General features: G+C 43.1%; 1 protein-coding gene across 8 annotated transcripts in view; it reads left to right on the forward strand.

The window, feature by feature from the left end:
• bahd1 (bromo adjacent homology domain containing 1) overlaps window positions 1-24035 on the forward strand; it is a 74753-nt gene that overhangs the window by 21563 nt on the left and 29155 nt on the right. For 7 of the 8 annotated variants that reach the window (XR_005946331.1, XM_041215224.1, XM_041215230.1 and 4 more), the window contains exon 2: window positions 7998-9592. Coding sequence is in view for 7 of the 8 variants with exons in the window: in XM_041215224.1 (XP_041071158.1) it covers window positions 7998-9592 (1595 nt within the window). In the remaining variant the exon portion in view is untranslated. Of the gene's footprint in view, window positions 1-4189; window positions 4216-7997; window positions 9593-24035 lie in introns of those variants that run through there. The other variant, XM_041215225.1, reaches the window with a different exon arrangement.

A 24035-nucleotide genomic window follows, 5' to 3' on the forward strand; every position in this document is an offset into this window, starting at 1 on the left:
AATAAAAGCCTAGAAGCAAGTATGTTTTCCAATAAAAGGCTGAAAGTTTTCCCATATTAAATAACTAATTGATCTCCCATGCTGTTGTTAAGAGAGTTGGAAGAGATGTTGTGCATAAATTATCTGCTCGAAGTTTATGTTGTGACTTCAGCCCATGTCCAAGCCCATCCACTGATCTGGTGTGCTTTGCTTATCCTGCAGGACAGTAGTTTGTTGGGGTGTGGACATTGACCTGGTGATGCTGAGAGTGGACTAGCCTTGCTGCTGCTGCGCGTTGATTACTTGTGTGCTTTTTCCAAAGGAATAATGCGCGGTTGGGGAGAGACTTTGCTGTGACTCCTTTGCTCTTGCTTCGCTCAGTTTTCATCGGCTGTGCTGGCCTTGCACTTTGGCTCCTTCTTCCTTTTCAGTTCTTCTTTGCTCTCCTAATCTGTGGCTTTGGTGAATTTGGTATGTTCTCCTCTTTCTGTCTCACCCCTGCCGTCTTTTATCTTTATTTGTTCATGGGATATGGATGCTGCTGGCTAGTCCAGCATTTATTGCCCATTCCTAATTGCCCTCAAGAAGATGGTGGTGTGCCGCTTTCCTGAACTGCTGCAATTCATGTGTTGTATGTACACCCCCAGTGGTATTAGGAAGTGTGTTCCAAAATATTGATCCAGTGACACTGAAGGAATGACAATATAGTTCCAAGTCAGGATGGTATGTGGCTTGGAGGGGAACTTGCAGGTGGTGGTGTTCCTCTGCATGCCCTTATTCTTCCAGGTTGTAGAGGCCGCGGATTTGGAAAATACTGTCGAAGGAGCCTTGGTGTGTTGCTGCAGTGCACCTTATAGATGGTACAAACCGCTGCCAGTAGGTGTGAATGGTGAAGGGAGTAAATATTGAAGGTGGTAAGTGTCAATCAAGCGGGCTGCTTTGTCCTGGGTACTGTTGAGCTTTGTTGAAGCTGCACTGATCCAGGCAAATGGAGGGTATTCCATCACACTCCTGACTTGTGCCTTGTAGATGGTAGACAGTCTTTCAGGAGTCCAGGGGTGAGTTACTTGCTGCAGAATTCCTAGCTTCTGAATTGTTCTTGTAGCCAAAGTATTTATATGGCTGGTTCAGATCAGTTTTCTGGTCAATGGTAACCCCAGGATGTTGATAATGGGGGATTTGGCGAGTGTAATGCCATTGAATGTCAAAAAGAGATGGTTAGATTCCCTCTTGTTAGAGAGTCACTCCCTGGCACTTATCAGCCCAAGCTTGAATATTGTCCATGGACATGGACTCTTTTAGTATCTCTCCCTTTTCTCTGTTTGTTTCTGTCTCTTTCTCTATCTTCTCTCTCTCTCTCACACAAACACACACACACACACACACACACACACACACACATACCCCCGCCCACCCACCCCACCTGCTCTCAGTTTGTCTCACAGACTCAAGTTTGAATACCAATGATGCAAATGCATAAATATAGTGTTAGGTCCATGCCTGCCTTCACTAGTGCTTAAAGTGAGTACCTGCATCTCTGGAGAGCCTTCTCATAATTGTGTAATCATACTGGATTTGCATAATTAGATTTAAATTTAGGCATCGTCAAATTCTGAATTCAGTTAATTGTTTTTCTGACTTAGTTTGGATAAGTAAAAATGAATAGATGGGATTGTCTGCTACAGTACCTCGTGGAATTGTTGTTCAGTGTCAGTTTCTGATTTATTCAGCAGGATAAGAGTTGCACTCATACTGTGGAGTTAATTGATTAGCTACTACGTAATGGTACAGCATTATCTATTTAATCAGCAAGGTAAAGGTTACTTAGTATGAAACTTTATGCTATTGCTGTTTGCTCAACAGGTAATACGTACTTCCTGTGTAACTGTAGAGTTTCTATATTCAGTACCGTAAGGTGTCAATGATATGGGTTGACAATTTATAAATACAAGTTTATAAAGTATTTACAGCACATTTGGTCCATCACTCCCATACTGGCGGTTGCACTGCACACAAACCTCCTCACCTCTCTTCATCTAACCCCATCGCTATCTCTGACTGCTTTCACCCTCATGAACTTGCCTAGCTTCCCACTTAAATGCATCTATGCTATTTGCCTCAACTACTCCTTATGGTAGTGAGTTCCCCATTCTTGCTGAGTAAATAAGTTTCTGAAATTCTCTATTGGAATTGTGGCCCCTGGTTCTGGTTCCCCTGGCAGTGAGGCATTCCTTTCGTGTCTACTTGTCCAAACCTTTCACCCCTTGGTTTTTTCCCAGAGAAAAGATCCCAGCCTGTTCAGTTCTTAATAGGCATAACCTCTGGGTTCTAGTACACGCTAATAATTTTTTTTTGTATCTTCTCCAGTGCCTGTATATACTAATTAAAATATGGAGTTGAAAATTGCTGACAGTGCTCAGAGTGTGGTCTAACTAGACTGCTATACAAGTTTAATGTGACTTCTCTCCTATTCAAATCTATCCCTCTAGAAATGAACCCAGAGCTTTGTTTTTTCTATGGCCTCATTAACCTGTGATACTACTTGTAATGACTTGTATATCTGTACCTCTGACCCCCTTGTTCCTCTACTCCATTTAGGGGCTTATTTTTCAACGGAGTATGTAGTCTCCTTATTCTTCCAACTAAAATTTATTGTCGACATACCCATTCTGAATTTTGAAATCGTACTTCTGAGATCTAAGTCCAAATCGTTTTTGTAAGTATTGAACAGCAATGGTCCTAGCACAGATCTGCCACTTCCCACCATTTGTCCAATCTGAGTAACCACCTTTTAAACCCCACTGCTTTCTGTGTTGTAGTCAAATTGCTATCCATTCTGTTTTCTGTTTCCTGACCACATACATTCTAAGACCTTCGTCACTAATAAGTTTAAGAGGGAATTCAGGAGAAACTTCTTTACTCTGGTTAGAATGTGGAACTTGTTGCTATATAAAGTTCAAGAAAATAGCATAGATGCATTTAAGGGAAAGTTGGATAAAAGCATGGGAGAGAACAGAATAGAATATATATTGATGGGTGAGATGAGGCAGAGCAGGAGGAGGCTCGAGTGCAACGTGAACACCAGTATGGACCAGTTGGGCTGACTGGCCTGTTTGTGATGTAAATTCTATGCAAGCTGGTTTGTTTTCAGTCGTTGTACAGGAGCCATGGATACTTGGAGTTTAGTGGGTTGGAGCAGTGTCCTTTCAGCGAGAATTATAGAATAGGTCTGGGCTTTGGGGGTTTTGAATCTATCCCGCCAGACCAATTGTGGACGACCCCTGACCATCGCTAAATAACTTGGACGGTGGCCACAGATGGCATCCTAGAATTTTACATTAATTTGGCATGTTACTAACCCACTAGAACCCTTGCTCCAGTTAGGAGCTCCTAGCCCTGGTCAGAGGGATACAACACTGCAGTGCAGATTTTCGGACCTCTTGAGCATGGATCGGCAAATTTACACTGAAGGTGGGAATGATTATTAGGGTGTGGTAGCTTTCCCCTGTACTTTTGAGGGCCTGAGGCATGTAATCCAGGGTCATTCTGAAGAGCAATGCTGTATTTAATTTAGATTTAATGCATTTAACAGGAAGCTAGATGAGTACTTGAGAGAGCAAGTAATGGAAGAATTTGTTGATGGGATTAGATAAGTCAGGTAGGAAGTTTATGTGGAGCACAATCACCAGAGACCTGTTGGGCCAAACATTTCTGCACTCTGAAATTGTATAATTTACGTAACGCTCATTTTTAAAGCCCATAGAAACCGTAACTACAAATTGCCTCTCCTGTGCAAATGGTTAGCAGAGCCTCTGCATATGTTCCTGCTTTATCTGGAATACATACCCTGAAAGGGAGGTGGAAGCAAATTTAACAACTTTCAAAACAGAATAGTATTAATCCATGAAGAGGAAAAAAATTACAAGATTCTGAGGAAAGGGTGGATTAGTGGAGGGTAGCAATTTGGATCGCTTTCTTGAGCTGGCAAAGGCATGATAGGATAAATGGCTTCCTGTACTCTACAATTCTAGATTTTTACTTACTATTGGAAGAAGCTTCTGGGCCCCAGTACACAGGCGAACAGCTGCTCCAAAATGTGGTGATGGTCGACGAGATTGGACATTTCTGGGGAACCTACAAAGGAAGGAAAAATGCATTTATATCGTGCCTTCCATGACCTTAGGACATCTCAGCAAATTACTTCAAAAAGTACTTCATTACTAGTATGGCCATGAGGTAAAATGTTCTCTGAGGGTAGTGAGTCTTTGGAACACTCTTTCTGAAAAAGCGGTGGAAGCAGAGTCTTTGAGTATTTTTAAGGCAGAGCCACATAGATCCTTGGTCAGCAAGAGGGTGATAGGTTATCAGAGGTAGGCGAGATGGAGATTTGAGGCTGCTATCAGATCAGCCATGATCTTATTAAATGACGGAGCAGGCTTGAATGGCTGAATGGCCTACTCCTTGTTTGTATGTTAAGGGTAAATATTGGCCTGGACAGCAGGGAGAACACCTCTGCTCTTCCCTAGGGGGACAGATAGGATCTGGATTTAAGTTTTCATCTGAAAGATTATGGATTCTGTGGTTGAAATCTTTGGAGTGGAGCTTGAATATTCTGACTTGGGGGTGAGTATTAATTACTGAGAGGTATTAATCTGGTAAATCTTCTCTGAACTGCTTCCAATGCATTTAAATCTTAAATAAGGTGACCGATGCTGTACACTACTGCACATCACTAAACACAACTTATTTGGTCACTGTCACACCACAGGGAGTAGTTGAGGTGAATAGTTAAACTCCACAGATAATTTTTTCAACCTTAATAGTCAGATTGGAGAATACCAGTGTTTTTTGTGGACACTTTTATGTTCTGATACTCAGTAAATTTCATAAGATCTGCAACTGTATAAATCATTATGAATTTTGTCTCTGCACAATTCTTGCTATCTCCGACTTGAATTGAAGCTAGCAGCAAATTGTATAGATCTTTACAAATTGTTGAAAATGTCCCAGCAGGATCAGAGCTATTAACAGAGTAAGTGAATGGACAAAACCATGGCACATGGATTTCGAAGTAGGCAATTGTGAGGTCATTCATTTTGGGCCTAAAGAGGATAGATCAAGGTACTTTCCAAATGGTCAAAAATGGGAAACAGTGGGGCCAGATACATGGATCATTTGATATGTCACGAACAAGTGAAGGAAATAATCAATGGTTGCCTTTATATCCATCGGGAGGACTAGAATTCAAGGGGGAGAATCATGCTTTAGTTATGCAAAGCTCGGGTTAGATCACACCTGGAGTACTGTGAATAATTCTAGGCACCACCTCTTTGGAAGGATGTTTTGGCTTTGGAAGGGAGTGTAGCATAGATTTACCAGAATAATACCCAGACTCCAAGAATAAGGTCTGATTACACAAACTGCTGTTGTATTCCTTGAAATAGTAGGTTAAGGGGAGATTTGTTTGAAGCTTTCAAGATATGAAAGGGACAGATATTGTAGATGGAGAGTGACATTCAATAGAGTACATAGCGAGAAACTCTCCATTGGCAGCGCAGTTGGTAAACAGTGTTTGGATTTTTGTTAGTCTGTCTTTGCTCAACATCTGTGCCGCCATCCCTTCTTTCATCCCCTGCCTCCAATAAATGTCTAAATATTGCATACCTCTACCAGCGACATCTTGCAGTCTGGCCATGACAGTGCTGGTTGCTGGTGCAATGTGCATCCATCCTGAAAGGGGCATGATTTTCAATTTTTCTAGTCAAAAATAAAATATGCTGCATAGGGACAGGAGCAGACCATTCAGCCCCTTGAGCCTGTTTTGCCATTCAGCCAGATCATGTCTGAACTGTATCTCAACTCCATGTATTTGTCTTGGTTTTGGTAACCCTTAATGTCCTTGCCCAACAAAAAACCTATTAATCTCAGTTTTGAATTTTCAGTTGACATGCCTCCTGCACCCCTCCCTGCCACCCCACCTCAACTCAACAGCTTTGTTGGTCAGGGTGTTCCTAGATTTCCATGACTCTGGGTGAAGACCTATTTCCTGACATGAACTCCTGAATGGCCTAGATCTAATTGTAGTGTTATGACCCTTTGTTCTGGATTCCCCCATCAGAGGAAAGGGTTTCTCTAAGACGATTGAAGGATTTGTCAGGGTAGGTAAACACCTCAGCCAGACCACCCCTAACCAAAGTGCCGAACTCACCAAATCTCAGGTTCCTTTAATTTTGACATGTTAGGAGATTGTTATGTAAACCTTTCAGTGAGTATGCCAAGAATCAAAACAGTTGCCAGAATTGACAGCAAGCCAGTTGAGGGAAATTATTGCTGTCTCACAGCACTGCTGCAGTTTACTTCCCCTCTACAAGGAATGCCCGAAGCTTTGATGCATTTTACCAGAACTTTCCATCAATAAAAGATTTTCGCTTGATATGTAATGACTCCAGGTGATTTGTAATGATTTCTTACCTACATCAATCTGCTTGCGTTCATTTGGAGCCCCAGGCAAACACCATCTATATCACAGACGCAAGCTATTTTGTAAGGATTGATGGTAATTACTTCAGCTCACTTTATGATTTTAAATAAATCCTGAGCGTCTCTGGTTTAGCTCCATAACAACCTTTGCCCAGGAGAAGGAATGTGCAGTTGTCTTTGGTGCCATAAGCTTGAACTTCTAGTGGGAGTTTTCCATTCATTTAATGCCTTGTGCCTCCTACCCATGTTGCACACTTCCCACTACTCACCCCAACCCCCCACCCCAGCTGTGAATGATATTGTTTCATTTCCTCATTGTTTGTATGTTTCCAGTGAAGCCTCCCTGGTTCATTACAAGCCTAATTGTTTGGTAATATAGTGCTTATGCTACTGGATTTGTGATCCATCCAGGGAATGAAAGTTCAAATCCTACGACGGCAGCTGAATTTCTTTTTAAAAAATCTGGATATAAAAAGCTGATATCAATAAAAGTGACCTCGAAGCTAGCAGATTCTCATAAAAACCTGACTGATTCAGAAATGCCCTTGAAGGAAAGAAATTTGTCATCCTTGCCTGGTCTGGGCTATGTGATTCCAATCCTCCATCATTCTTAGTTGATTCTTATCTGCCCTCTGAAATCATTACATCATGCCAACCAGGAGTTGGCAATAAATGCAGGCGTCGCTGGCAATACCAGCACCCTGAGAATGAATCACAGGAAAAAAATACTGACTAATCTGTTTCAGCTCTGAGTTGGTTTGGGTGAGTCTGAGGATTAAGGGAGGATTGTACAGGTATTTCTAATTGAGCACTAGTTCTTTAGTGCTCACATTCCCACGTTCCACCAGAATATATCACTGCTCTCAGCTGAGCAGTAATATTAATCCTGAAGTCAGCTGCTTCTAACTGCAATAAGGCATGATTTTAATTGTGTCTGTGGTTCTCCTGACACTCGGAACCTTGTGTATTCTGGCAATGGTGAAGGGGAAGTCCCCTTTGGTCAAGGCTGTGGAGGTGAACCTGATTGCCTTATCGTCTCATGATCCAAGGCAGTGTGACCATGCAGGGAAACAGAGTAATTGGATCGTTTGAGGGCCACACTTGGGTGGGGCAGTGTATGTTGTCTTTTTACAAAGACGAACAGGAATCATACGAAGTTGTTGCTCTCCATTACTAGTAGCAATTTGACATTTGCTGTATATATTATTTGAACATAACCTCCAAAAAACAAACTGTTTGCGTTGCCAGTCACATTCCTTAGGGAGCAATTACAGGAGCTCCTCGGGATGCTTTCCTCTTTACTTGGGGGAATGCTGGCCTCATTTCAGTAATCCTTCATAGATTGTGCAAGCTCTTTGTATTATGGGAGGGAAAAGCCAGCTGATTGAATTGTGGATGAACCCCATCAGTTTGGGAGACGGAGGGGGAGCAATAACACAAATCTATGGTCCATTTTACCTTGATGATGTGGCATTATATTTTGACTAATATGAATCTGTTGAATGATTAAAGTTTCTGTTCTGCTCTTGTTTTTACAGATGCAATTATGAAATGTCCTGCCTCTTGATGTCATACGACATGAACTGCACTGATTGCAACTTAACGAGGCTAAGCAGCACAACCATGGGTAAGATGATGCTGGGACACAACGGGGTCAGAGGCAGCAGAGACTATGATGAGAGGGTGGCTGATACCGAGAGCAAGCACCGCAAGACATACCCACTCCGGAAACGTATGCACGCACAGCCAGGCAATTTCTCTTCCCCAGGGGTTGCCAAGGAGCTGGAAGGGACATCGGTTGATGGAATGAGCCCTGCTCAGGATATTGTGGAGCAGTGGGATTACCAAGGCAACCAGGACCGACTTGGAGGACAGGCACCCCAGGCAGAGAGAAGTGAAGACACTGGCAAAGAGAACTCCAAGATGGCAGCTGTGGCCCCACGTGCTGCTGAGTCACGCCCGCGAAGGCTGGCCAGCCTGAACGCGGAGGCGGTCAACAATCTGCTGCTGGAGCGCGAGGACTGCCCAACATCCAACAGGCGCTGCCGGAAAGGTCCCAGCTGTGGCGTGGAGTACGCTGAGAACCGGCCCGAGGGCAGGACGGGCCACCCGGCAAAAAAGCGGATGGGTAGCTTGGGTGGCTCATTGGATGGTGACGTTTTCACCTGCACTGAGAGTGAGCCTGCACCATCTGGGGGCAGCTGGGAGAGCGGGTTGACTGACCTACCGGCTAAGAAGCGCATGGCCAGTCTCAATGCTGCCGCATTCCTCAAGTTGAGCAACACCAAGGACGTTTCAGCTGGGCGGCGCAGCCGCATAGATGGAGAAAACAAACCGGGCAAGGTGACAGGCGGGACCCGGCCCTCCTGCCCGCATCCGCTGGCTGGGCGCCGCTGTCCTCGAGCCAAAAGAAGGGACTCCAGGAGTGACATCGCAACCAAGCTTTGCCTTGGCACTGACTCAGGGGATGGTGAAGGGCAGCGCAAAGAGGAGTCGACCAGCGCAGGGCAGCACTCAAGCACGTTACCTATTAACGCGGACCTTCCCTGCCCGTATACGGACAAGACCAATGGATATTTCCATCGGCTATCAATGCTTGTGGGAAGCCAAGCCATGATTCAGCCCAAGTACCAGGCTCTGGAGGAGAGCACTGCTTCTGGTGCCGAGTTTACACAACCAATGGCTCCATTTCAGTCGCACTCTACGTTGACTTTGCTGGACAATTTTGTGTCTGGTCCGGACCACTACGAGTTTCTGCCTCCTGAAGTCTGCCTTGCTTCCCCGGTGGACGATCTCTACCTACACTACGATCGAAGCGACTTGCTGCCCATTGGTTGTAATTCTCCGCATGGCTGTCACGTGTGCTCGGCTGCTTTCTCCTGCTGTACTCCGCCCGATGATGAAGGGAGTCTCCTCATTTCGCAGAGCGCTGTGCCCTCAGGTATTCCCTACTCGCACGCTCCATGTGGGGGTGGCCTTTGCTATGTGGGAGATACAACAACCATGCAGTGCATGGACGTGACTGGCTATGACCTTTGCAGAGTGCTCCATCCATCATTCAACAGGGATGTAGTTGGGAGGACTTTAACCTCCAACAGGACAAACTGTCTCCATGAGCTGGGGGCAAAAACAGGTATGTGGATGACAACCTAGATAAGACAAATGTTTATTAAGCAAGGGTATTTTACACTATAATTAGAGGCCATAAATACAAGGTAGTCATGAATAAATCCATTAGGAAGTTGAGAAGAAGCTTACCCAGAAAGTGGTGAGAACATGAAACTTGCTACACATGGAGTAATGGAGGCATTTAATTTGGATGCATTTAGGGAGAAGCTAGATGAGGATAAAGAATCATTTATTGGTTACAGCACAAGCTCCTGCCAGCTGTCTGCAGGGACTGCCTTTTCCCTGTAGCCCTATAATTTTTTTTCCATTCATATAAAATTATTCAATTCCCTTTTGAAAGCGACGGTTGAATCTGCCTCTACCATACTCTTAGGCAGTGCATTTCAAATCTTAACTACACCCTGCATAAAAAGTTTTCCTCATGCTGCCTTTAGCTCTTGTGGAAGAAAGAAAATAGAGCTGTTAGGTTTTGGAGGGTTATGCTGCTAAGGGAGGATATGAGGAGGCTTGAGGAAAGTATAATTGCTGACATGGACTGGTTGGGCTGAATGGCCTGTTTTTGTGTTGTACATTCTATTTAATTATGGAGAAATATCTTCTGTAATAACCTCCTGAGAGTCTGGGGATGCAAAGAAACCCCGTGCAGGAGTGAAACATCACTTCTGATTGCACAGTGCTCTGTAACAGGCAAGTGGACTGTTCTAAGGTAAACGGGGTAATTAAGAATATACAAAAGAAAATCTCTTGACTGTGCAGTTGTGGTTTATCGGGCTCGCAGGGTGATGAAAATGATTGGGCTGTTGCTCGCTACGCGTGATCTTGCGGCTTGCACTTGGTTTTCCTGCAGCCGCCCCACTCCTGCTTGCCACCACTCCACAGTGAGGGCTCAGGAGAGGGAGGGAAAGTCGATGAGTGGAGGTGAGTAGAAAGAATTAGTAAGTTATTAAATACTTTAATAACTATGCACTTGGTGTGCTGTATACGGTTATGAATGTGTTTATCATAATCCATTTTTGTTTTATGTAACAAAATCTGAGCAGCATCTGCGGAGAGGAGCACAGTTAACGTTTAGAGTCTAAATGACCCTTCAACAGAACTAAGTAAAAATAGAAGAGAGGTGAAATATAAGCTGGTTTAAGGGGGAGTGGATAGAGGGCTAGTGATAGGTGGAGATAACCAAAAGATGTCACAGACAAAAGGACAAAGAGGTGTTGAAGGTGGTGATATTATCTAAGGAATGTGCTAATTAAGGATAGAAAGCAGGACAAGCAAGGTACAGATAGCCCTAGTGAAGGTGGGGTGGGGTGAAGGAATCAAAAAAGGCTAAAAGATAGAGATAAAATAATGGATGGAAATACATTTAAAAATAATGGAAGTAGTTGGGAAAAGAAAAATCTATATAAATTATTGGAAAAAAAATGGGGGGAATCGGAAAGGGGGTGGGGACGGCGGAGAGAGTTCATGATCTAAAATTGTTGAACTCAATATTTAGTCCGGAAGGCTGTAAAGTGCCTAGTCAGAAGATGAGGTGCTATTCCTCCAGTTTGCGTTGAGCTTCATTGGAACAATGCAGCAAGCCAAGGATGGACATGTGGCCTGAGAGCAGGGTGGTGTGTTGAAATGGCAAGCGACAGGGAGGTATGGGTAATGCTTGCAGACAGCAGTTTCCTCTACATTGGAGAGACCAAACGCAGACTGGGTGACCGCTTTGCAGAACACCTTCGGTCTGTCCACAAGCATTACCCAGACCTCCCTGTCCCTTGCCATTTCAACACTCTGCTGTCATGCCCACATGTCCGTCCTTGGCTTGCTGCATTGTTCCAATGAAGCTCAGTTCAAACTGGAGGAACAGCACCTCATCTTCCAACTAGGCACTTTACAGCCTTCCGGACTGAATATTGAGTTCAACAATTTTAGATCATGAACTCTCTCCTCCATCCCCACCCCCTTTCTGATTTTCCCCCCCCCCCCCCTTTTTTTTCCAATAATTTATATAGATTTTTCTTATCCCACCTACTTCCATTATTTTTAAATGTATTTCCATCCATTGTTTTATCTCTACCTTTTAACCTTTTTTGATTCCTTCACCCCACCCCACCCCCACTAGGGCTATCTGTACCTTGCTTATCCTGCCTTCTACCCTTAATTAACACATTCCTTAGATAATATCACCACCTTCAACACCTCTTTGTCCTTTTGTCTGTGACATTTTTTGGTTATCTCCACCTATAATTGGCCCTTTATCCAGCTCTACTTGTCCCACACCCCCCTTAAACCAGCTTATATTTCACCTCTTCTATTTTTACTTAGTTCTGTTGAAAGGTCTTTTGGACTCAAAATGATAATTGTGCTCCTCTCCGCAGATGCTGCCAGACCTGCTGAGTTTTTCCAGGTATTTTTGTTTTTGTTTTGGATTTCCAGCATCCACAGTTTTTTGCTTTTACCACAATTTCCTCTACCTTGTCAGGCTGCTTGGCTGACATCCAGTTCTAGATGCGCTTTAATTTCCTCCATTTAATCATTTAGGAAGAAGATTAAATCCATTGTCTTTGTGTCTACAACATACCTCTACCCACTGATTTCTCCCCCTTCTAGCCTTTGTCTCAAACTGTACGTGATAATTAACATCCTTGTGCCAGCTCCCATTCACCCTTCACCTCTGTACCCACTGAATTGATATTGGTAACAAAAACAGAAATACCTGGAAAAACTCAGCAGGTCTGGCAGCATCAGCGGAGAAGAAAAAAGTTGATGTTTCGAGTCCTCATGAACCTTCAACAGAACTGAGTAAAATTAGGAGAGGGGTGAAATATAAGCTGGTTTAAGGTGGGGGGAGAAAGATAAATTGATATTGGTTTCTGGTCCATCAATCCCCTGAAGCTAAAATTGTCTTGCTTGCGTTCAGATTCCTTCACAACATTGTCTCTCCTTGTGCTGTAACCTCCTCCAGCCTTACAAATCTCAAAGAAATCTGCATTAGCTGACTAGCTCCTCTGCTCTAGAATTCCCTTCCTAAACTTTCCCTACCTTTCCACCTCTCCTCCTTTTTAAGGCTCCCTAAAACCTCTTTGATCCAGCTTTTAGTCATCTGCCCTAATTAGCTCAGTACAAGTTGAGTATCCTTTATCCGTAAAACTGAACATGTCCAGAAACAGCATTTTTTTTTAAACCTCATCAACTTTTAGCATGGGAAGTTTCTGTCCAAAGCCAACACAAACCTCGCTGACCAAACCTGACCTTTAGCGCAGCATGTCTAATTGTTTGTCTCTGCTGTTTACCTTGCAAGAATCTCAATGGCAGATAGATGAGAACTTATTACAGGTACCCTGTATTTATTATTCAGTGGTACATCTTAATTTTCTAACCATTCTATTTACATTAGACTATAGCCAGCCTAAGCTTCGGCCATTGCAATGTAAGGAGATCTAGTCCTATATGTGGTATCTGAAATGCAATCGGACCCAAGGATTTTGGATAAAGGATACGCGACCTGTATTAATTTTTCTGTGACCACACATCTGTGAAGTGCCTTGGGACATTTTCCTAGCTATATAAAAGCTAATTATTTCTATCAACCTTAAAAGTTTAAGAATTGCTGAGAAAAATAATTTCAAACCTCTCTGTGATTCTGTGCTGTGATGTTTGGTTGAATGCCCGAGGATTGTGTACAGTGTGGTAGTAACAAGATTTATTGGGCAAAAGGCTAGAAGAGCTCTTGAGTGTACTCTGTCCATGTGTGTTGTATATAGCTGCGCATATTACTGTTGCCAGCTCAATCTGATTTGGATGTTGCTGCATATTATTGGTGGGTTTATTGGCAATAAAGGATGAGGTCATCTTTGGAGCAGCAGCTAGTTTTAACCATGATGCTGAATGAGAAGTGAGTACTTCAACTTGCTGCTATGACTCCAGGGCACTGAAGATAACCTACCCCAGTACAAAAACTTAGCAGAGGGATTCTCTTAGATCAGGCCATCACAGATGAAATGACGTATTGTGGGCTTTTATTCATGCTCAGTAAGTCTCCATACCTGTTGCCCTATCTGTCTTATTTGGTTTACCAGATTGAACAAAATATTTTAACTGTTGATGAAAAGTTTTTAATTTCATTAGATATGCTGGAGAGGGGAAACATGATATGGGGAGAGTTGAGGCAAAAGCCTCCAGTTGAGCAGCCAGTTATTGTTGTTTAATAAACTTGGGAGGGTTTTGGGATCAGCCTACAGAAAGCTGAAGGTTAGGGTGGACTGGAAGTTATGGGGGCAAGTGCCTAGTTTTGCTATCCCTACTGCTGCCCTACATACTCTGCCTGCCAGGTCCAGGAGTCCCTTATTTGTCCTTATCCTGAGTGAGGAAGTATGTTCTCCAGCTGTATTGCAAGCAGGCACTGCAGAGAACCTGAGATGCCAATCAATCTAAGCAATTGTAAGTATGTGGGTGGGATTTAATGTTAGCAAAGGGATTCTTGCACGCTGGTTTGAGAACTGGTGGGAAATGCACTTTGCTTCCGTGGGGGAGACATAACCAAATTAAGTGCCTGTCAGGCACTAAACTGGCCAACTTCAGGCATTCCCCAGGACTTAGGACCCTGGTGGTAGAAACCCCACCTTCCAAGAGCTGCCAGCCAGTTGGAGGTTGGCAGAACTCCATTGCCAACAGTACCAATGGGAGCACTTCAGGTACTTCAGGGATCATCGTTGGGTGGTCAAGTGGTTGAGAACGGGTTGGGGATCATGGAGAGGATGTTGCAGGAGGGAGGAACAGTGGGGCCAGAGGCAAGGTCAGGGATATGGCTTTTAGCAGCCTGGCAAGAAGGGACCCCACTGGTAAGCCACTGACAAACCTGATGGGGTTAGCAGAGCGATCTTCAGGAGGCACAAGAAAGCCACATGACTCCCATTTTATCCCTGTGCCACCATTAAATTCTGATGGACTTGGATTATTGGTGTCAACTGACTCTTTAATGAGCCTAATTGACATCTTGCCATGTGCAGTTGTTTTTTGCATCGGCCCTTTCCCACCTTCAACTTAATTGCTGGAGATTTTCCTGCTGCTGAGAAACTGACACACAGCCTGTACTGCGATTGTGAGCCTGGCTGTCATGTTTGCAGCTGTGACAGACTTGATTAAATTCCACCCTGTAATTTTTATTACACCTTTCATGATTGATCTCAGGACATTCCCAAAGTGCTTTTCAGTTAACAAAGTGCCTTTTGTTTTGACAAGTGTAGCCACTGTTGTAATGTAGGAACTACAGCAATCAATTTGCGCGCAGCAAGGTCCCACAAACAGTAGCATGATAATGAACATACAATCTGTTTTGGTGATGTTGGTTGGGGGATAAATATTGGCCAGGACACTGGGGAGAACTACTTCGCTCTTTTTCAAAATAGTGCGTCCACCTGCGACAACAGATGGGGACTTTGTTTCATGTCTCATCTGAAAGAGGGCACCTAAAACAGTACACTCCCTCAGTATCAGGGTTCTACCACTGAGCTACAGCTGACACTGAGGGAACTCTAATTGTACTGCCCACCTCTGCCCCAGCTGGGATCAACTGACTCTCTTCTCTCCTGGCTTTGTCTATCATGAAATGTGTGACCTGAAACAAAAGAAACTTGGCCTGCAAGAAGAAACTGATGACCGGTGTTGTGAATGTGAAATGGGGTGGGGGGAAGGTGCTAGGAGATTATTAGGGTGAGCTGCTAAAGAACCTATTTATTCCAATATCAAGTCTTTTAGGGGACAGAGTTCCAGATTCCTGCTACCTTTTGTGTGGAAAAAGTGTTTCCTGATTTCCCTCCTGAATTGCCCAGCTCTAATTTGAAGAATGTTTTCCTCAGCAGAGGAAATAGTTTCTCCGTAACTACCCTATATAATCATAGAGCACAGAAGGAGACCTTTTGACCTATTGTACCAACGCCTGCTCTTTGCAAGAGCAATCCAATTACTCCCATTCCCATGTTTTCTCCCAATTCTCTTTTGAAAGTTACAGTTGAACCTTGCTTCCATCATCTTCTCAGGCAATGTATTCAGATCATCATAACTTGTGTTTAATAAAATAAACTAGTTTCTTCACTGGTTCTTAAATCTGTATCCTTTGGTTACTGAGCCTCTTAGCAGTAGCAAGTTTCTCCCAATTTTCACTATCTGTTTTAATGTTATTAAATACCTTGCTCACATCACCCTTCAATTTCCTATGGCCCCATAATTTAATCCTTTAAGCCACATCATTCTGGTGCCACCTTCCAGCTTTCAAATTCCACACTTATGAAATGCAGGTTATTGATCCCTTCAGTTTTAGCAAAGGGCAACCAAATACTTTTTGACTTTGATTGTAGACCTCTACAGGTTGGGCGTGATAGGTGAAAAATGTCTGGAAAGAAGGAAGGATCAGTGTGTGAATGTTTTATTGAGCTAGTGTTGCTCTTTAACATCGCGTTATAGAACCCAAGGTCCTGAAAATGTTATAGTGGGATAAAGATAAGCTACCATGAGCTTAGCAACAAGCTTCTTGGGGACACTCTACCCACGAGAGAGTAAAATGAGTGTTTAATGAAGGACTGGGCCAGCAATTAAAAATACCATATTAAAACTTTTGTCAAATAGGGAGTTAAAAGTTCACAGGCTAAACGAGCCACATTTAAAGGAAATCTCGGCATTAGGACCCCACTGACACTTTTTTTTAGTTAGTACTACTGACCTCACTGGGTTATTATGATGAAAGAATTACTGAGCCTGACCATGTAAGAGGACTGGATTATCAGCAGTAGAGGAACTCTCAATACTGGATGGGAGGAGTTAAAGTGACTCTAGACTTGGGCATATTAATAATGCTGGTCAGTTGTTTAATGAGAGGAGCTGACCAAAGCAATCAGTGGTTTTGTTGCTGTCGCCTGTTTCTGAACATTTTCGTGATTATGTTACTGTGCATCGCGCCAGCCTTATTGCAAATTGTTTGGCTGAAATTTGACCTAGTTCCCTATGATTGCGAGTAATTTGAAGCTGTTTTTGTACTGGTACTTGTTTGCAGCAGATACTGGGAGACTTGTAGACATGGCCTAGTCCTGGGGTTTACACTGAATCTTATTTGCCTACTCTAGTGGAACAATTGGAGCCATGGTATTTAGTGGATTAGCGAGCCAGATTGATTTGTTCAAATGGTGGAAGTTGGAATGTGTCCACAATGGTTACATTCTCACTCTTGAGTTACAAAGTTATGGGTTCAAGCCCTGCTCCAGAGACATGAGCACAAAATCCAGGTTGAAACCCAGTACTAGAGATGCTCTCTGTGAATGAGATATTAAACTGAGACGTGCTCAGGTTGAGGTAAAAGATCCCATGGCATTCCAAGAAAAGCAGGGGTGTTCTATCTGCTGTCCTCGCTGACGTTTATCCCTCAAACTGCATCACTAAAATAGATTAATAAATTTATCTCTGCTGTTTGTGGGACTTTGCTGTGCGCAATTTTAAAAATTCTTTCACAGGATATGGGCGTCATTCATTCGGTCAGTATTTGTTATCCATCCCTAATTGCTCTTGAGAAGGTGGTGGTAAGCTGCCATATTTCCTAATACAGCAGTGACTAAATTCAAAAGTACTTCACTGGCTGTGGAATGCTTTGGAACGACCTGAGGTCATGAAAGATGTTGTATCAATATAAGTCTTTCTGTCTTCACATTCTAGTGACTGTGTTCTTATGCAGAACCATTTAGGATTTTGGGAACTGATTCCTGTTGTTAAACTCATTCTAGTGGCAAACTTGATCACCCACCTTGTATTTGCTGCTGGAATCAGGAGAAATGCATGGGAGGAAAGTTCACTTTAATGCTTCGCATATCCTCATGATGTACAGAGCTGCTTTATCATTTCTGAATCAGTTCAAATGTGATGTGGTTTTTGCAAACCAAGCTGAAGAGCTGATGTTGCTGTCTCCAGGCCTTAATTTAAAAACACAAATAGCTGCACCTTATAAGTGGCCTGGGAGCCCAGAAACAAAACAATAACTGTATTTATATAGTGTATTTAACATGGAAGATCATTAAATGAGTACAGGACATTATGTAAGAGGAAGGGGAACAGCTAAAAGTCATGAACTGTGTTGGAACCAATGACTTGGGGTCAAAAACCTGGAACTCCCTTCCTAACAACACTCTGGAGGCACCTACATGGATTGCAGGAGCTTACCACCACCTTTTTAAGGGCAATTAGGGATGGGCAGCAAATGCTGGCTTTGGCAGCGACACTTAGATCAGATGAATGAATAAAAAAGGAGAAAGGTTGAGATGCTTCAGATAGAGTTTCAGGAGCTAGGAGAAAGATTGACAAACAGGACTTCCAGAGGTGGTAATCTCCTGGGTTACTCAAAGTGCCATGTGCTACCATATACAGAAAGAGAGAGTACCGCAAGTGAATAGAAGGCTAGAAATGTGGGCTTCGGAACCCTGGTATATTGGGACAGTTATGGGGCATGGGGCAAGTGATGCAAGCTGGGCAGTTTCACCTGAATACATTTGTGAGGAGGTTAACTAGTGTCATGTTGGGGGGAAAGTTTAAATGAATTTGGCATGGGGAGGGGCATCAAGACTCAGTAGCAGAGTCAAGAGATGTGGTGCAAAGAAAACTTGGGAGGCAAACAGCAACAAAATAAAGAATAGTGCAGAAAGAGCAGGAATTAGATGGAGTGAAATAAAGTTAAACAGATCAGCGCACATTGGAGTACACGTGTTAATGCAAGGAGTGTTAGAAATAACGTTGATGAGTTACAGACACAAGTTGTGATATAGAGTTGCAGTGCAGATCTGGTTTAAATATGGGCAAGAATGGGATCTAAACATTCCTGGCTACAGCTGTGTTCAGGAGTGATAGGGAAAGAACAAAGAAAGGTGGATGATAGGTGGTTGCATTGCTTGAGGATAACGTTACAACTCTACAGAGGAATGATATACTAGAGGGCTCTTAATTCATTTGGTTAAAGCAGCTAAGCTGCAAAGGAACTGTTACGTTGCTGGTGTCACTGTATGCCCCCGAATAGTGAAGAGATAGATGAGCAGCTATGTGGAAAAATTCCAGAGAAATGTAAAGAATAATAGAGCAGTAATAGGGCGGGAGAGGGGTCTTCAATTGCCTTAAAGGCTGGAGGAAAAACATTGTAAAGAGCAAGGAATGGAAATGATGCATAAAATGTGCAAAAGAGCACTTTCTCCATCAGCAATTTCTATTTCACTGAGAGAATTCTGGAAATACACAGGTTAGGCAGCAGTTGAGATGGAAACCTATCAACATGTCAGTTTTGATGAAACGTCATTCATCTGAAATGTTCACTGTTTTTCTCCACAGCTGCTGTCTGACCTGAGTATTTTTTAGCATTCTTTGTTTTTTACTTCTGATTCCAGCATCTTCAGTATTTTAAGCTTTTTTTTTATTGGGTGGAGGAAGCAGGACTGGGCCTAATTCTGAGGAATTAAGTAAGGCAAATGGAGTGTGTTTCATTGGGAGAAATTTGATAACAGTGATCATAACTACTTTAAATCTGATTATATTATGGAAAGAGACAAAGAAAAATTAATGGTGTAAATGCCCAACTGGAAGAGCCAATTTCAATGACTTCAGAAGGGATCTTGCACAGGTAGACACAGATTGGCCAGGAAATCAGTAATGGCAGGCCTTCAAGATAGTTCGGGTGCAAACCAACCATACTCTTTGGGGCACCTAAAGCTAGAGTTCACTGAGTACCAAGGAAATAATGGTTCATATAAAACTAGAAAAGTAGGTTTACTGCCAATGTCAGGTGCAGAATACAGTTGAAATGAATCAGGTAGTAAAGTGTGTGTGGGGGGGGGGGGGAAATTGAAATATGGTACAAGAAGGGCAAAGAGAGAATGTTCCTCCTTTTTCATAAACTGAACCCAAAGATCGATCTTAAACATGAAGGAATGGTGGGGTCAGTTGGGGACAGGAAAGAAATCTTATGGATTTAGAGGGCTAGACTGAAGTACTGAATAAATACTTAACATCTATCTTCAGAAAAGATGATGATGAAGTTGGTGTCACAATAGAGGAGGAAGTAGAAATACTGGATAGGATCAAAACAGATAGAGAGGAAGTTTGCATTAAATAGCTTGCCATCACTCAAAAGTTAACAAGTCACTTGGCCCAGATGGGCTGCATCCTAGGTTGTTGAGGGAAGCAAGGATGGAGATTACAGAACTCCTGAGAACAATATTTCAAACCTCCTTGCTTATTGGAGTGGTGCCAGAGTAGTGGAGGAATTCAAATGCTACACCCCTGTTTAAAAACAAAGTGGAGAAGGATAAACCTGGCAATTATAGGCCACTTGGTCTTTGTGATGAGAAACCTATTAGAGACCATTGCGAAGGAAAAAATATAATTTGCACTTGAAGGAATGTGGTGTAAAAAAAAAAAGACAGCCAGCACAGATTTGTTAAAGGCAGATTGGGTCCGAGTAACGTGATTGAGTTTGTTGAAGTAACCGTGCTGACGAAGGAAGCACAGTAGACATTGTGTAGATACGGACTTCCAAAATCCATTTAATAAAGTACCACCTAAAGAGACTTATTCTGAAAATAGAAGCATATTGGTTTAAAGGGACGATGGTAACTTGAGCAGATGATTGGCTCAAAGATTGGGGGCAGAGTGTGATGGTGAACAGGTGCTTTTCTGACTAGAGAGCAGTATGCAGTGGAATCCCCCATGGGTCAGTATTGAGAGCATTGCTTTTTTTACATCATTGTCTTAGACATAGGGAGTGCAGTTTCCAAGTTTCCAGATTATGCAAAACTTATGAATGTAGTAAATAGTGAGAAGGATAATAAAAGGCTTTAAATAAACGTAGACTGATGAAACGGGAAAGCCTACAGTAGATGGAATTTAATACGGTATGAAATTATGCATTTTGAGAGGGACTTTGTGTGACTGTATAGTCCAAGTGGCTCTATTAGCACATGCTTGGAGAGGATATGGGGATGCATATTCACAAGTCTTCGCAGGTGTAGGGCATGTTGACAAGGTGGTTAAGAAAGCCAGTGGGGTATTTGGCTTTAAATAGGGATGCAGCATACAACAACAACAGAAATCATGCCAAACCTTTGCAAATTATTGTTAGGCCTCGGCCCAATTCTGGGTGTCGCACTTGAAGAATGTCATAGCCTTGTAGAGGTACACAGGAGTTTTACTGGGGTGAGGGACTTCAGTTATGTGGAAAGATTGGAGCAACTGGGATTGTTCTTTAAGCAAAGTAAGTTAAAGGGAAACTTAATAGTGGCGTTCAAAATTGAGGGGTTTTGATAGAACAAGTAAGGGACATACTTTCTCAATGCAAGTGGGTAGGTAAGCAGAGGCCATAAATTTAAAATAATTGACAAAAGAGCTAGAGAGGCTATGCAGGGAATGTTTTTCACAAAGGTGTAACGCACTACCCAAAGGAGTAGGAACTTTCAATGGATGTACTTGAGGATTAATATGCAGGGTTTTGGGGGGGAAAGCTGAGTTGTGGGACTAAATTGGATAGCTCAGAGTCTGCACAAGGATGCCTGGCTAAATGACCTGATCCTGTGCTCTAAGACGCCCTCCTTAAACATCCCAAGGAACTTCACAAAACCTTATCAAACATAAATTTAATACTGATCCACATAAGGAGATAGTAGGTCAAGTAACCAAAAGCTTAGTCCAAGAGGTAGGTTTTAAAGAGGGTATCGAAGGAGGAGAGTGCGGTTACAGAGATGGAGAGTAATGAGAGCAGAGGTGTGAACATGAGAGTTGATTGTGTCAGGTTAGGAGTTACAAACTTCCTGTTAAGTGTGCTTGAACACCAAGCAGGACTGCAGCAATGTATTTTTAAAGTGAAACATGAACGAGGAATTTGACTTGCACTGTCTCGTTTTGTTGCTGGAGATTGAGAGGTTGTGGTAGTTGGTGGGGAGAGAAAGGGACAGAATCAGTGCCTATCAAAATTCCAAGTGACAGCATCTTGCATTTACACCACATATTTAACAGTAAACTGTACGAGGGTGCTTCATAGGCTAATCAGATGACATTTAACACAAGAGCCTTATATTGGGATAGGTGACTAAACCCTTGGTGAAAGTGGTGGGTTTGAAAGGAGGAACTTCGGGGGTATTAAGAGAGCTTGAGAGAGAATTCCAGAGTTTCAAGCAGAATTTCAGAGTTGAAGGCAATAATGAATGGAAGGAAATCGATGATGAACAAGAGGCAAGAATTGGACGAGTGCAAAGATCCTAGAATATTGTGGGGCTGGACGAAGAGTTGGGAGGGGTAAGGCCATGGAGGAATTTGAAAACAAGGATAAGAACTTCAAATTAAGCCAGTCAATTAGGATCATTGTGTGCCCACTATAAACTAGATTAAGAATGTCTGAGCTAATTGCACAGGTTTAGTACTAACCCACCTCAGTTCAAACAGAAGAATCTTTCACCCATTTGTCTGGGCTAGTTATACAAATCCATGTGTCAAATGAAAGACCAACGATTAACCAAGGGTCAGTGTGGGGAGGCTCAGCTTGAGGTAAATTGGTGGAGCCTTGCTTTCAGTTATGCTATAATCTGACCTTTGGGTGCTTGGTTGCTTTTATTTATTCATTTATGGTATGTGGGCATCGCTGGCTAGGCCAACATTTATTGCCAGTTGCCCTTGAGAAGGTGGTGGCGAGCTGCCGCCTTGAACCACTGCAGTCCATGTGGTGTAGGTACACTTTATTATATGCTAGGAAGGGAGTTCCAGGATTTTGACCCAGAAGTTCTTGCAGTGCATCTTGTAGATAGTACACACTGCTGCCATTGTGCGTCAGTGGTGGACAGAGTGAATGTTTGTGCATGGGGTTCTAATCAAGCAGGCTGCTTTGTCCTGGATGATGTCAAGCCTCTTGAGTGTTGTTGGAGCTGCACTCATCCAGGCAAGTGGGGAGTATTCCATCAAACTCCTGACCTGTGCCTTTTAGATGGTGCACAGGCTTTGGGGAGTCAGGAGGTGAGTTACTCGCCACAGGATTCCTAGCTTCTGTCTTGCCCTTGTAGCCATAGTATTTATATAGCTAGTCCAGTTCAGGTTCTGGCCAGTGCTAACTCCCAGACTGTTAGTGGGTGTTCAGCGATGGTAATGCCATTGAATGTCAAGGGGTGTTGGTTAATTCTCTCTTGTTGGAGATAATCATTGCCTGGCACTTGTGTGATGCAAACGTTACTTGCCACTTGTCAGCCCAAGCCTGGATATTGTCCAGGCCTTGCTGCATTTGGACATGGACTGCTCCAGTGTCTAAGTCATCGCAAATAGTGCTGAACATTGTGCAATCATCAGTGAATATCCCACTTCTGACCTTATGATGGAAAGAAAGTCATTGATGAAGCTGCTGAAGATGTTTGGGCCAGGTTTAACTCCAACCAACGGAGAGTGTCCCCCATCCCACACCCCGATTCCCATTGACTCCAGTTTTGTCAGAGCTCCTTGGTGCCACACTTTGTCAAGTGCTGCCTTGATGTCAAGGGCAGTCACGCTCGCCTCACTCCTAGACTTCAGCTCTTTTGTCCACATTTGAACCAAGGCTGTAATAAGATCAGGAGCTGAGTGGCTCTGGCAGAACTCAAACTGAACATCAGTGAACAGGCTATTGCCAAGCAAATTATCCTGGACAGCATTGTTGATGGCCCCTTCCACCGCTTTACAGATAATTGAGAGTAAACTGTTGGGGTTATAATTGGCCAGGTTGGATTTGTCCTGATTTTTGTGTACAGGACATACCTGGGCAATTCCCCATATTGCTGGGTAGATGTCAGCATTGTAGCTGTACAGGAACAGCTTGGCTAGGGGTGTGGAAAGTCCTGGAGCAAGACTTCAGTACTATTATAAAAGCAAAATACTGTGGATGCTGGAAATCTGAAACAAAAACAAAAATACCTGGAAAAACTCAGGTCTGACAGCATCTGTGGACAGGAATACAGTTAATGTTTTGAGTCCGTATGACTCTTCATCAGTTCTGATGAAGAGTCACATGGGCTCAAAACGTTAACTGTATTCCTCTCCGCAGATGCTGTCAGACCTGCTGAGTTTTTCCAGGTATTTTTGTTTTTCTTCAGTACTGTTACTGGAATATTGTCACGGAAAGGTAGTGACATGCGGGGAGGTGGTATTGTCACTGGACTAGTATTCCAGAGACCCAGGGTAATGTTCTGGAGACCCAGGTTCGAACCCTACCATGGCAGATGGTGAAACTTGAATTCACTAAAAATCTGGAATTAAAAATCTGATGATAACCGTGAAACCATTGCTGATTATCATTAAACACCCATCTGGTTCACTGATGTCCTTTAGGGAAGAAAATTTGCCATCCTTGCCTGGCCTACATGTGACCCCAGACTCTCAGTGGATAATTCTTTAAATGCCCTCTGAACAAGGGCAATTAGGGATAGGCAAAA

Source organism: Carcharodon carcharias, chromosome 20, assembly GCF_017639515.1.
Source record: "Carcharodon carcharias isolate sCarCar2 chromosome 20, sCarCar2.pri, whole genome shotgun sequence".
NCBI classification, from domain to species: domain Eukaryota; kingdom Metazoa; phylum Chordata; class Chondrichthyes; order Lamniformes; family Lamnidae; genus Carcharodon; species Carcharodon carcharias.